The 14,849-nt window shown below is 34.0% G+C and overlaps 2 protein-coding genes across 2 annotated transcripts; both read right to left on the reverse strand.

The window, feature by feature from the left end:
• Nucleotides 1-7,255: 7,255 nt before the first annotated feature.
• Nucleotides 7,256-7,945, reverse strand: LOC134718356 (uncharacterized). The gene has a single exon (XM_063580882.1). It carries the CDS (start codon nt 7,943-7,945, stop codon nt 7,256-7,258), a length of 690 nt encoding a protein of 229 aa, XP_063436952.1.
• Nucleotides 7,946-8,080: 135 nt separating this feature from the next.
• Nucleotides 8,081-9,043, reverse strand: LOC134718437 (uncharacterized). The gene has a single exon (XM_063580992.1). The coding sequence runs from the start codon at nt 9,041-9,043 to the stop codon at nt 8,081-8,083; it is 963 nt and encodes a 320-aa protein (XP_063437062.1).
• Between the last annotated feature and the right edge of the window lie 5,806 nt (nt 9,044-14,849).

A 14,849-nucleotide genomic window follows, 5' to 3' on the forward strand; every position in this document is an offset into this window, starting at 1 on the left:
GTATCATCATCTCAGTAGTCAGGACTTTGGTACTGACATGATATAAACGAACCTTTCTAAATTTTTTGTAAAGATATTTTGGAAGTATAAAGGCACTAAGATTTCAACTCTCTCAGGCAAATTTAACCCTGGACACATTTGGACAATTATTTTAGGTGATTTTGTCATCTAGCTCTTAAACTGTTTCGATACTTATACATCCTTCGGATTTCAATTGTTTGGCTTTTAGCGTTCCTGACGAATTCAAATCCAGAAAAAAACACTTCAGATGATGCAAGAAATGATTCGACGTGTTGTTTTCATTTTTCACATCAGTGGGTCGATACCTCTGCTGGTGGACTATCAGCTCAGTTATCACTACTTCGGTACTGACATGATATAATCAAATCTTTCTTAATTTTTTGTTAAGAAATTTTGGAATTATAAAGACACTAAGATTTCATCTCACTCAGTCAAAGTTGACCTTATATGCATTTGGCCATTTTTTTAGGTGATTTTGTCAAATAGATCTAACAGACTTTTACTGTTTTAGTACTTATACATCCCTCGGATTTCAATTGTTTGGCTTTGAGCGTTCCTGATGAAGGTTAATCCAGAACAGCGCTTCGGACGCATGAAATTATTTGACGGGTTGTTTTCAATTCACAGATTACAAAGGATATGATACACTTTTGTAGCCAATTTCTCGATTGTATCATCTAAACTTTCGATTTGAAACCACAACCATCGCATTTTGGTCAGTTCGTTTAGCTTATTGAACTTTTGGTTTGTGTTGTCTTTAACAATTACCGTTAATCTTTTAGGATTCGTGTTTTCTTGTATTTGATCTATTTGTGGATGTTGATGCCTGACTTGTATCGGTTTCCCTTAATTATTTGTGTTTTTTTCTGGGGGAGGGAGTAATGCATAGACTTAGTCAGGAATATGCCATTTGTTGTCCATGCGTTTGATGTGTTTTATCATTTGATTTTGCTATTTGATTAGAGCTTTCCGTTTTGAATTTTCATCGGAATTCAGTATTTTTGTGATTTAACTTTTTACCATGCGAGATTTATTTTGGTGCTGTCCCATTGACGAAAACTACGCTCTATCCTATTATCCAGAAATCTTTGATTAGGAAAATCATATGTTATTCATCATCTTAGAAAACCCAAACGGGTGTAGCAAAGGGTGCTAGCAAAGTTAAAAAGAAAACATATGAAAAAAAACCAACAAAAAACAAACAAGATATGACTTATTTATTATCTTATTACACGACGCATCCAAAAACTCTATGGTTGTGATGACCACATACACTTTTATGGACAGGTTTTCTGAAGAAAAAGAAAAGAATAATAATATCGTTAAGAAAAACATATTTTAGCTATCAAAATCAAATTACTTTAAAATGACGTACAATGATTTAAACAAATGCTTATTGAAATGTTATTTTTTCAAATATACGTGATCAATATTTCCAAACTAAAATGTAATGGTACAACAAAAGATGCTTAAATAAATGGAAATCAATCGAAACTACATAATTGTTCATCAACTTGACGGGTTTGACATGATGAGTACGATCTGCTTGCCATACAGGAGCACATTATAGCATCACTAGATTTGGTAGAGTTGATGTTGCTCAGCTCTATATATTTTGTAGACTATTGTTGTGTCTTTTTTGTTTTTAGTTCACCTTGTGTTTGTCGTATGTTGTCTGGCTTATGTTATCTATCGTGCTCGTCTGTCGTCATTATGTTGTTGACTTTTAAAATAATGTTCTTTGGAATTACTAATCCAAGTTTAATCAATCTTTACTACAATCATCTAGTTAATAATACTTTACTAAAAGACAAAATTATATTACTCTTATCAGATTGATGTTTCATTAAACATGATGGCACGTAAATATACAACAAATATTCAATTTTATCAAAAATATTCACAAATAATGTTCCTACTAACCCTTGGAAATTCGCAAATATATTGAATCCCTTGTGTACAGTCCAAATCCTTCCAATAAAATCTTTCTTGATTCTCTCTGGTAATACCAATACAGTTGTGATTTCTGAAAGATTCAGCTGAAAAAAACCCCACAAAAAAGGGTATTTATTTTAAAATAAATGCTGAATATTGTATAAATCAACTAAATAGAAATCAGAAAAATGATAAGGAAATCAAACTGACAGTTTGATAAACTAAGCCATTGTCAGAAATATATCCAATAGCTTTTGTAGAAAAGCAAGAAATCGATAAAAAAATCGTCATACAAGATCATTCGGCCATTTGACTCAATTGATATATTTATTTACAGTTTTCCCCTATCTGATATGTTTATGGGAAAACACACGAAAGGGGAAATCCGTCATTCAAGGTAAACAACTCATTAAAAGGAGTCATCGGAGAAATGATGTCATTTCGGGAAAACAGCAGAGATTGCTTTAATAAAACAAGTCATTTTAGGAAAATTCGTCTGATATTAACACTCATATTTACACATTTTACTTTACCAGATGCATGGTTCGTAACATACCCTCTGCCCAATCGTAATGGTGTTTACATCTCTCAATTGATACATTTACCTGTTGTAAGTGAGTTGAAACAAAGACATATCGTTTCGGTCAACCAATTCGTGATGGTGACCTGTTATCTTTTGTAGTGATGACTCAATTTGTTTATATCTTAGTTTTGGTGTAGGTAGTACATTCCGAGTATGTTCCCACACTATTAACTCCATTAATAGGGATGCGTTTCATACTAAAAAACCGCTCTAACAGAGATATAAGGATAACCGAATGAAAATGACACTATATAAGATAACATGTCATAATCATAAATAAGATTGATTGAAATGATCGATATATCAATGTTTCAACTCACTTGCCACATTTTTCTGTTTTTTCTTAGACTTAGATCTGTTGATATCAGAAGAGATGTATTATATTCAATTTGTTTGATAGTTTCCCATTCCATGTTATCACATTTTAACTATATGTACATTTTTATGGTGGAAGGTGTATGCATAGATGAAGACCTAAACATTTTCGAAACATCCGGTATTGTTCCATCTTTTGTTCCTGTGATTCCCTTTGTTTTTGTTTAACCTTCGTTTATCTTCCTTATCGATTTATGGTATCAGAACATCGGTTATGTACTGTTGCCCTAATTTGTGGTATATTTATCGTTGTATCGTCTTTTAACGGATGCTGTACTTTTGTTTATTGTACTCTCATTCGCGTACTCCCTTTATATAAGAAGTGATGAATGGTATTTCTTAAAAAAAAGTTTCATTAGAAATTTTTCAACCCCGGAACGATTTTAGACTTCTTCGGTTTGTGACAGTACCATGAGTATTTTGACCTCGTTATGTCTTTTTGTGTTTCCATTGACGTATATCTCACACCAATCTTATCCATATATCCCAAACTCTGATTCAAAATCCTTCTGCTTTTTATTACACATACCTGACATTATTATTATTATAAACTGTTCATTTTAAACAATATTTGTTTTACTTGATTATATTAAAAGATAAAACTTACCGATTCCAAAGGGAACATTCGTATAGTTAAAAACACCATCGTCTACGGCAAATACAAAATTTCCGTCTTGATCAGGACTATTTGCACCAGTCCATATGTAGTTCACTAAAAGGAATTGACTTATAATTAATATCATTGGATTCATAATCACATTCAGTTAGCAAATACTGTCTTAGACGTGCCCAAAAACTTATCCCACATAGTTATATGAAAGACAACTGAAACTTAAATAAGCACACAATTCACTGTCCTCACAAGCTGACCTTGGTGATACGTCTGTATCTCAACTCACTAACCACATGCTTTCACATTCTCAGATCTTTTAATAGCGTAAAAGTCGTTTCATCTGTAATGTTTCCAATTTTGTCCTTTTCCCGATAATAAAATTTTGTCTGAATTTCGTCAGGATGTATTACAGGAGACGCTTATCCTGTCGACGCAATCGGTATCACTCGGTATCACTCGGTATCACTCCCTTTGGAGCTCATGCGACTCCCTCAGTTTGTTTCCTCGATTTTTCCACTTGTCTTCGGTTTGTGCATAAAACGCATTGATTCGTAAATATAAAAAACGAAGATGTGGTATGATTACCAATGAGACAACTCTCCACAAGACACCAAAATGACACAGAAACTAATAACTGTAGGTCACTGTACGGCCTTCAACAATTAACAAAGCCCATGCTGCATAGTCAGCTATAACAGGCCCGAAATGACATTGTAAAACAATTCAAACGAAAAAAACCAACCACATAATTTATGCACAAAAGCTACGAAAAACAAATATGCAACACATGAACAAACGACAACTACGGAATTTTAGGTTTCTGACTTGGGACAGTCACATACAAAAATAATATGTCGGGGTAAAACTTTTTTACCGGATCCCCTAACCTGGGAGAGTGGCGTAACAGTACAAAATAAGAACAAACTAAAAAAAAGGCTGAACTCATCAGATGGATAAAAACAAAAATACTACATATACAAGTGAACGTGGCCGGATACCTATACAGAAATAGAAGGTACAGCTCTGAGAGTACTCGAAGTGACTGACAGCTGGTTCAAAGCGACAAACAACTTATAAAAAAATCATGCATCTAAGAATAATTATCAATCAGTACACTACCAACATCGAATGGTTTTGTGTGAAGACGTCATAAACAGTAAGAGATTAACATGACATTGTGCAATGCCAAGATACAGGTATCGACAGATATCCATGAATGTGTATATGTATATAACATTAATATTTAGTTTGCTTTTTAATTTACTAATTTCAATATCAATATTTATACCAATAAAAACAAAATTCAGTGATCTAATAACAGTGTTGAATTGGTAACTAAGAATAAGTTGATTTAAAGGATCGATAAGTTTATCAGGATTGTTTCTTAATTTTCGGGCACGTTAAACAACATTTCCGTAAAATAAAGGAGGTGCTATATCGTTTGAAATAAGTTTTGTACAGGAACAACTAAACTTCAAAACCAAATCTTTATATCTATTCATATTTTATTTGTAACTTATGCTGGGACAACACAATCCCTATCTGTTGTTTTTTGCACATTTCAAACACATTTTAAGACGAAAAATTATGAAGTCGGAATAACTTGATCGCTCAATCTGTTGTGCTATAGAATGACAGTAAAATCAAGAATTACAAAACCTATGTGTTTAGATACATGTCGTTCAACTGATTGATGTTAAAAAGTGAGTACTTTTCCATAATTTCTAAGAGCTGTGGTTATTTATTACAATGATAAAAAAAAATTAGTTACTTAATAATAACTTACAGCATTTGAACTGATCAAAGGCAGCCTTAGCTTCTGCTTCACTATTTGGTCTCCATAAATAAGCTCCTGGTGTCATGCTACATATCGACTAAAATTTAAAAACAGTCTAAGTATAAGATAAAAAAAGATAATACAACAAATCATACGTGTTTTACACCGGGGAAGCACAGTAATAATAACTTATTAAGCTTTTAACTCATCGGTACTGCAACTGAATATTACTAGCGATTTTTGTCAGGTTATCTCAAATTCTGTGGATTCAATTATTTTCGTAGATATTTAATTATGTGGCTTTGTGAACAAATATATATTTGATCTCATGGTTTCGACAAAGTCTGACTACAAGCCTATGTGAATGTTCAGTCTTTAAATTAGAGCTTATGATATACCCATAAAACTCTATGAATAATAATGAATCATCAATTTTAACATTGAAGTGATAATGCATACACTTTTGGTTACTTTTCAATGTATACACTATGAATGTGTTTTTAAATAGAACCAGATGTACATGGATTAGTTTTTCATGCATTTCCATCTCTATCAAATAATACTCGAAATATGTTTGATAATTCGATCTTAGCCGATACGTTCCTTAACGATGATTGTTTTCATGGTATCACTAAGCATGCGCCTCAAATTGATACCTGTTTTTTTGCCAAAAAAATATCATGTTTAGGAGATATTGTTGAAAGTGGTGTTGAACACCTACATCAATCAATCAACAATAAATAGAGGTGATTGAGTTAAATATTTTAAATATAATGCTATTATTCTTCGTTCTTCCATCCACATACCATAAAAAATATATGTTAATTAATTGAAATAAAATGTGAAGCACTTTGATTGATAAAAAAACCAATGGTAGACAGGAAAAACGAGAGATCCGTTTGCATAATTTCTCAGATGTGTGCTTTCATATGTCATTACAACCATACAAAATCAACAATACCTGAATAAGAGGAAATTGAATCTCATACAACATAAAACATACTCACCAAAGCACTAGCCCATGCTTCGTAAAGGTGATCCGGTTTAGCGTGAACGTAGCAATTACGACTAGCAGTTTGGTTATCTAACTCCACATATCCTTCAGGACAGGGAACACAGGATACTATTTATATAACACAATAAGAGTTAAATGTTAAAAAAATAGATACAACATTGAATTGACTGATCACATCAACAAATATTATTAGGTTAAATGTACAACATTGGCAGGATGAAAATGTAATGTATACCTGTATCGTGAAGGAAACAAAAGTTCTAAGGTGTATATTTGTATTGCATAAGCCACATTCATGTATAAAGTAACAACAACAAAAGAATGACGTTACAATGAAAGTTCCTTACCGACGTCCGGAGGACGTCACGCTAAAGTTCGTGGGTTTCTCAACATTCTCCGGGGCCGCAGAAAGTGTCTCAAATATACTGAATGAACTTTTACGAATAAATGAAATGAAATATTTCTTTTAAAATTAATGTCTGATATAAATTAAATAATTTAAATTTACTGTCTGCTATAAAGGTTTTAAGTTGCTTCCTTGAAGATATCCAGTGTAAACTAATTTGACTGTCGCTCCATAGTACACACTTTTTAACGTTCCGTAAACTTGACATTATATGTGAAGTTATCCGTCCTCCGACTAATGCTGCCATAAGTTCAAGTTGTGGTATTGTTAACTTTTTCAAAGGTGCCACGTCTCGAAAATTCAATCTCTGTGCATTTTTTCAAGTCTTGATCGATAGAATGCCACTGCGGTCTAATTTCATCAGGTATTTGTTCGTCCCACCCTAGTTTCTGTGTCCATAAATCCTGCAATAGTATCTTGCTACGCACTGTAACTGGGCTTAGAATTCAAAGTGGGTCGTAGATTTTTGACGATCTTCTTAGTATTTCTCGTTTCGTGATTTGATTTTCTGGTAGCATAGACTAACACGGTCATCTTTGGGTTTTAAAGCGGTAAGTAATCAACTTTGATGTAGGGTCTGTTGAGTCCTTTAGCCAGAAAAATCTCGTCATATCTCTGTCTTTCTCGTCTAGCGTGATTTGAAGAAACGCCTTCTCTATATCGGTAACACCAGCATATCTATTCTCTCTAAATCGCATCAAAAGTGTTGATATGTCATTTAAGATCGGGGGTTCTTTGCGCAAACAATCATTCAGACTGGGCGTGTCTTGTGATCGACGACAGCTACAGTCATAAACAATACGGATGGGTGTCGTAGCGGAATCTTTCTTGACTGAATGGTGAGGAATATAATGCGCATGTTCTGTGCTTGTTGTTGGGTTGTCTATGCGTTCAATAAATCCTCTCTTTTCCTGGTCGTTTATAATCTCACCATATTTTCTAAGTAAAAACGGATCGTTGCTGAGTCTTCGTACTACATTTTCTGTTCTTCGTCTAGCTATGTCGATGTTGGACGGAAGTGGTTTATGTTCGTCTTTCCATGGAAGTTTTGCTGTGTATTTACAAGTATTGGCATCGTACGATATATTTGTAGATATGAAGTTTTCCAAATATTCTGCGTTTGATTTTTCCTTATTCTGAGGCGTTATTCCTAATGACTCGATTTTCCAGAAGTTTTCTAAATCATATTCCTCTTCTTTGTGTCTAATTAAAATGTTCATCATTGAAGTAGTTCCTTCTGTTGATTTCTGTGTCGGGCCAGAAAGCAAATACCCTATTCTTGACTTGACTGCAATTGGACCGTTGCCTCGTATTATCTTATCTTCAATGAAATCCCAATAATGGTCAGCGCCTATCTATAAATTTACGGAGAACACGTCATGTCCTGAAAGCGGGTGTGCCAGTATTAATCCGCGCAAGTATGGTAAGTTAGTTGTCTCGGTAGTATGTATCCGTATCGGTGAAGCTATTTCAGGAACAATGAGTATATTCAGCTGTATGCGGCTTCCGTCTTCCGTGAGTACAAATATGTCAGCGGTTTTCAAATGGCGTACTGATCCGTTACCTCCTCCAAATCCAGAAATTGATATGGCTTCTGTTCCGTTTTGTTTTAGTTCTAGTTGCTCCGCTAGACTTTCTGTAATAAATGAGCGCTGAGCCCCTTCGTCGAATAGTATGTTTGCATCCATACTGACTTGCGCGTTTGAGTGCACCGTAGCTATCGCGGTCTTGAGAAGTACTTGTGAATATGTAGTACAGTGCATTGCTGATGCGGATTCGGCTAAATCTTGCTTATCTGATGAAGCGGGTTTATTATCTTTATTGTTATGATTCGAAATACTGTTGCTAGAAAACGAAGACTGACTCTTATTTAAACAAATACTGGTATGATGTTTTCGTCCACATTGTTTACAAGTTCCTTTAGAGTTACAATCTGTAACTCGGTGGTTGCCAAGACAATTAAAACAAGCTTTCTTTTGTTTAAGGATTTCTAGACGGTCTTTTTGGTCAACAATTTTCATACATGTATTAGGGCTATGAGACTCACCACAATAAATACATGGTTTCCGCGTGTGAACGGCTACCTCACTTTTCTGTGGCTTTCTGTTATTGTTATTGTAGTTATTTTTTGTGTCAGTTTTTGCAAGGTATACTGTGCTATGCAATGTTTCATCTGATTCTAAATTAACTCTTTGTCCGGCTTCTAATATACTTATCTCATTAAATAAGTGTTGTCTGAGTTCATCAAGCGACCACTGTTTTAAACCATGTTCACGGGTAATATTCTCCTTAATTCTACTTGGTAATTTGTTGACCATAATAGGTATAAGAAATGCACCATATGATTCCTGACTTTGACCTAGTGATTCTAGTCCTCTTATGAGCGTTTCTTATTTGTCATAAAATCTGCGGCATGATTGTACTGTACTTTCGGGTGCGGGTAGAGCTAACAAAGTCTGCATGTACGTGTGCGTGATTTTTTGAGTCTGTCCAAATCGCTGGTGTAATAAATCTATTGCTTTACTGTAGTTTAAATTTATAAGCGTAAAACCCGAAACTGTAGTCAAAGCCTCGTTTTGAAGTAGTGTTTTCAAATAGTTGAATTTCTGGGCGTCTGTTAATGAGGGATTACTATGCATTGCTGTGTCGTAAGATTCCCAGAATGCTTGCCAATTAAGAATGTTGCCGTCGAATTTAGAAAGTTCTAACTTTGGGAATTTGTGAAATTGAGAAAGTTGCTGTTTGACATATGAGGAGCATACATGAATTGTGAATTGAACGATGCTGTTTGGTTTCTATTGACATCAAAACTCTGAGCTAAGGGGTTAAGTGAACTATCTGTTACTGGGAGTGAATAGCTACGGGTGGTTGGTTCTAGAAATTTACGCATTTTGCGTATTTTTGTCTCTAAAGTTATAGAATACTCATCTGAATCAGAAATTTCCACTTCAAGTTCCTCTTCCGATAATTCACTAATAATTTGATTGTTCAAGTCTTTGCTCATCAATGATCAAATCCAAAATGGTTGAAACTTCGTCTCTGTCAAATTCTTCTTTAGATGTCACATCGTCAAATCTCCACAAAAGCCTTGTGAGAGCGCTCCTGTGTCCCGAACGTGTTCCTTTTAACTTTGTTGACATTTTCCAGCAGTCACGGCACCATAATATCGTGAAGGAAACAAAAGTTCTAAGGTGTATGTTTGTATTGCATAAGCCCCATTCATGTATAAAGTAACAACAACAAAAGAATGACGTTACAATGAAAGTTCCTTACCGACGTCCGGAGGACGTCACGCTAAAGTTCGTGGGTTTCTCAACAACCTTTCTTGGAGAAGAGTACTATTTCGTCAAATTAATTCCATGGTATTTTGACGACATACACACAGTGATAAACCTATATAGAATGGTTGTACTGTATAATGCAGCCGTTAACAACTAAATAGGGTAAATAAAAATAAAAAGCAGTTACTCGCAAAATACTATGATTATTGTTATGAGGTGAGTACTATGCATACCTTATTTGTATCAGCATTATAGATATATATATATAAAGTAAAACATATATTTTCAGACTTAAGTTATAAAAATGATATGACTTAAGTTTAGATATCTAAGTTTTTATACACGGGTAGTGATTTGGTCAAGCTAAAAATGGTTAAAATTTACCATTTTAGAAGCTGTCAACAGTTTTTAGATCCCCTTCACATAAAATGATTAAAGTGTCTATATTTTGAATTAGAACAGATGAAATTTTCCATTATTTTGATATAATTCATCCCGAAAGTACAACATACTGTAAACATATTAATGAGGAAGAGCAGGTCGGCACTGGGCTCCAACCATGCGATTGTTCACGTAAACATATTAATGAGGAAGAGCAGGTCGGCACTGGGCTCCAACCATGCGATTGGTCACGTAAACATATGTAACGCAGACAAAGTTGCAGAAAAGTAGCAAACAATAGGCTTGGTTGCTAAATAATTCCATTTATTTACTTTTTCCAGATCACATAAAACAAATTGTGACGTGTTTAAATTGTTATTGTCCAAATAAATAAACTCATTATAGATATCAGGACTAAATTTTGTATATACGCCAGACGCGCGGTTCGTCTACAAAAGACTCATCAGTGACGCTTAAATCCAAATAAGTTAAAAAGGTCAAATAAAGTACGAAGTTAAAGAGCATTGAGCTAAAAATTTTGCCAAATCCAAGTATACTAGTATTCATAAAGTAACGGGTATTGATCTATGAAACTTAACCGAAATAAACTTATTACAATTAAATTTTATTCTTCTGGTGTATCCTTTGTGATGACTCTAGTTAAATTCACAAACAAGCGTATACATTAGCCATGGCGTTGTCAGTTTGTTTTAGATTTACGAGTTTGACTGTCCCTTTGGTGTCTTTCGTCCCTCTTTTATCGGCATAGTTTTCCCATACAAATGTAAAAAAAACAAGTGTTTGATATCGCAATTGCTTGAGAACCTTGTGTTCTCATAATATTTTGTTATATTTTTTTGTTATCATAATTTAATAAATTGTGTCAAATATGTACGTTTAATTTAAAGACAATAATATATTGCTTTTTATAATGTTCAATTTTATTTAAAACATGATTATTTATTCCAACACATGCCTATGTTTCATTTTTGAAATAGAAAGAACTATCGATCATGTTTACATTTACAACATGGTCCTCCATTACAACATTTTCCTTTTTCGATCCATCCTTCACCAAACGCATCATCACAAGTCAGACCTTTTCGTCCACACGTGCCATTTGAAGCCAGACAATTCCTAGTAAGTCCTAAAGAGTACAGTTCTTAAATATAATGTGATATAATGAGCTCCAATCTCTGCATTATACAATATTGTACTATGACGTGCTTCTTTCACTTAGTGAATAAACCCATGCTCTAAATCCAATAAAATTTGTGTGCACATGCGTATATTGACTACTGCAGAATAATGAGTTTTACCAAATTGGCATGCATTTAATATATTTCATTAACTGAAAACACTTGAAACACTTAAATGATGCACATGTTGTTACGAATTCATTTATCATGACTGTAATGTGTTGCAATTCTAAATTGACATATTTGACCTAGATACGACAACTGTTCAAGCTGGCTGTTCAAAACTCCCCCACTAAAAAATCACGTTGCCAGTCGTTTGCTTGTTTACGAATAAAAAAGGAAGGTGCACGGAAGAGCCTACACAAACACTATATACACTTAAACACATCGCAAATAGCAATTACCTCACTATCGCTCGGGCAAAATTAATCACGCTTATAATGCCAACCCATTTTAAAACTAGGTAAAAACTTTCGTCTTATTCTCAATAGTGAACACGTAAAACAATAACATTTAAAGCAGACAAAATACAGTCAAAATAATTTGCTTTATTTCTTTAGTGAACACGGGGAGGACAGCACATACCTGTAATGATACATAACGAATACTTACTTCCGCCAGTAGAAACATGAATTATGCAGAGGACGATTACAATCAAACAACAACATTTCATCATGATACTGTAATACTAAAACGAAAATTTGCAAACATTGATTTTATATTCAAGGTTATTCAGAGGGGAATCGTCAATCAGTAGCATGTGCTTTTGTACTTGAATGCATTAAATGATAAATTTTGACTATTAGCTTCAGGGTCCTAAAATATGCTAATTCCTAAGTTCGAAGTAACCATAAACAGCCGAACAGACGGGTTTGATTTTTCAATAAGACAGCTTATGCTTGAGGATAGAGTTAATTCAGAATATGCACAGTGTTCCGGGATGCCCAGACCAGTGCTTTATGTTGTTGCTGAAATGTGAATTCGACTTTCATTCACCTTAATATTACTCATTGCAAAAACAAATTCATTGCAATATCTTTTTTTTTCCTGTCCGCTTTGTTAGAAGAAAATCAATTTCTGATGTAATTTTGTAGGATTTAAAAAAAAATCATTTTTCTTGCGTTCTCTACAATGTACCTACTTTTGTTCATGTCTGTCAATCATGGAGTATTCTATTCTTGTTTATATATTTGATATGAGTTAAAGAGTTCTTATGTGATTGACTTATTTTCATTTCGGATTCTTTTATAGCCGACTAAATGTATATATACGGTATTGATTTTTTTGTTATTTCAGGCCATTTGGTTGTCTAGAATTGTATGTATCCACTTCATTGATCTGGAGGATAGAATCATCAATCATACCACATCTCCTAATTTCAATATAGATAATAGTTAACAATCAAAACATAGAAAACTAAAGAATAAGCAAGAAGAACTCCACCAAAAACTGAGGGTGATCTCAGATGCTCCGGAAGGGTGCTCCACATGTGCCACCCGTCGTGTTGCTTATGTTATTACAATACCGGTAAATAGTCTAATTCGGTAGTTCACATTCATAAAAAGGGAAGGTGATTGTAGTTACGACGTACGAAAAATATCCGATACCATCTGTGAAACGGTTATTCCATAACGGTCAACCAACTCGTGATTGCGTCCGTAAAATAAAGGGAATGATGTCAACTTCACCATTTGGAACTCTTTGGTTTTATAGCTTTCTTGTGAGGAACAACCTTCTATCAAGGAAATCTTGATAGTAAATGCAAGCACGGGATTATCGTTTCAATTAGGAGATGTATACTTCGTATGCAGGCGCTGCTGGAATGTTGTTACTTAGAATTGAAAGTTCACAATTGGGAAGTTGAAATCATATCTTTTGTCGTAAATGTTTGTTTTCAATCGACCCTCATTATAAATTTCTAGATGGAAGTCAAGGACGACTTTACTGTATCTGTTGTATTTTTTTTATCTCTAGTTCGATAGAACAGATGCGTTCAACATAGTCACCAAACTTCGAATTATTTACTGGATAACATCATCTTTACAGTGGAAAGTAAAGTTAAAGGATATCCCTAACTTTTTATCTTTCTTCCTAAGCAGTTCCTGTATGAAATTAGCCTCCTAATAGTGAAGAAATAAGTCAGCAAGAAGAGAGAAACAATTGGTTGCTATCGGAATGCCGACAGTCCAATGTAAAAGACGTCCTCCAAACGTAACAAATATGTTGTCAATCAAGAAATCAAGCATCTCGATAATTTCAGTTTCAGAGAAATAATAATTTTTGAATCAGAGTGATCCTTTACAAAGAAGAATGTATCCCTCCTTAAGACAAAGTACTTGCATCTACGTCGGTCTTTATTTTTATGAAAAAAAGCAATACCAACTCTTCAAATTTGTCCTTTAGTTTTGAATTGGTAAGGAAAGACAAATGTTTTAATAATACTACAAGATGAAAGAGTCTTTTATTGTATGTACTTTAAAGATATCTTTGATTGTTTTTTAGTATATCTGATTAACCTCACCTCTCGAATGGGCAGTTTCACAATAATTTTGTAGCCCGGTTTCGAATGCTGATAAAACTGATGTTAATAATTTAAAAAAGGTTCGTGGAGCACTTTGAAGACCCAGCAGTATACCGTTGTTTGTAACGGTATATTGCCGGGTCTTCCAAGTGCTCCATCTGTTCGTTTATTATCTTAAATTGGTGCAGGACATTTTAAGAAAAAATGGTGGGTTACACCTGGTTTTGAGGCTAACCAAACCTCCTGCTTTTATAACAATGTTAAATATGATATTAAAATGAAAATATTAAATGACAGGACTACAATACAAATAAATGGGAGAACATACAGGAGAGAGAAACACGCAAATAATAGCAATCAAAAAGTACCATGCCTTTATGTTTCCAAGTGAATTGTCAATATCTAATTCATTTATCAAGAAGTTAATGATTTGAGTTCTACACACAAAAATGTTGATGTTTATGGCTTTATCTGCACGGGACAACAACATATTTCTCATAGAGGTATGACAAGTGTTTTGCAACATTTGGGTTTTTAAAGATTGACGTAGCATGTGTATTTATAGAGAGAACAAAGAGTAAAGTTTTAAAAGGGGTAATGAATAAAGATTCGTTCAAATGCGATGAATACCTAACGGCTTTCATTAATATGGCAGCAACTCATTAATAGAGACATCATGCAGAGCAGGTTGTGTATAATAACGATGACCATGACTGCGTCTACGTCGAGGCGTAGAGTGAAA

The sequence above is a fragment of the Mytilus trossulus genome, chromosome 1, assembly GCF_036588685.1.
Source record: "Mytilus trossulus isolate FHL-02 chromosome 1, PNRI_Mtr1.1.1.hap1, whole genome shotgun sequence".
NCBI classification, from domain to species: Eukaryota; Metazoa; Mollusca; class Bivalvia; order Mytilida; family Mytilidae; genus Mytilus; species Mytilus trossulus.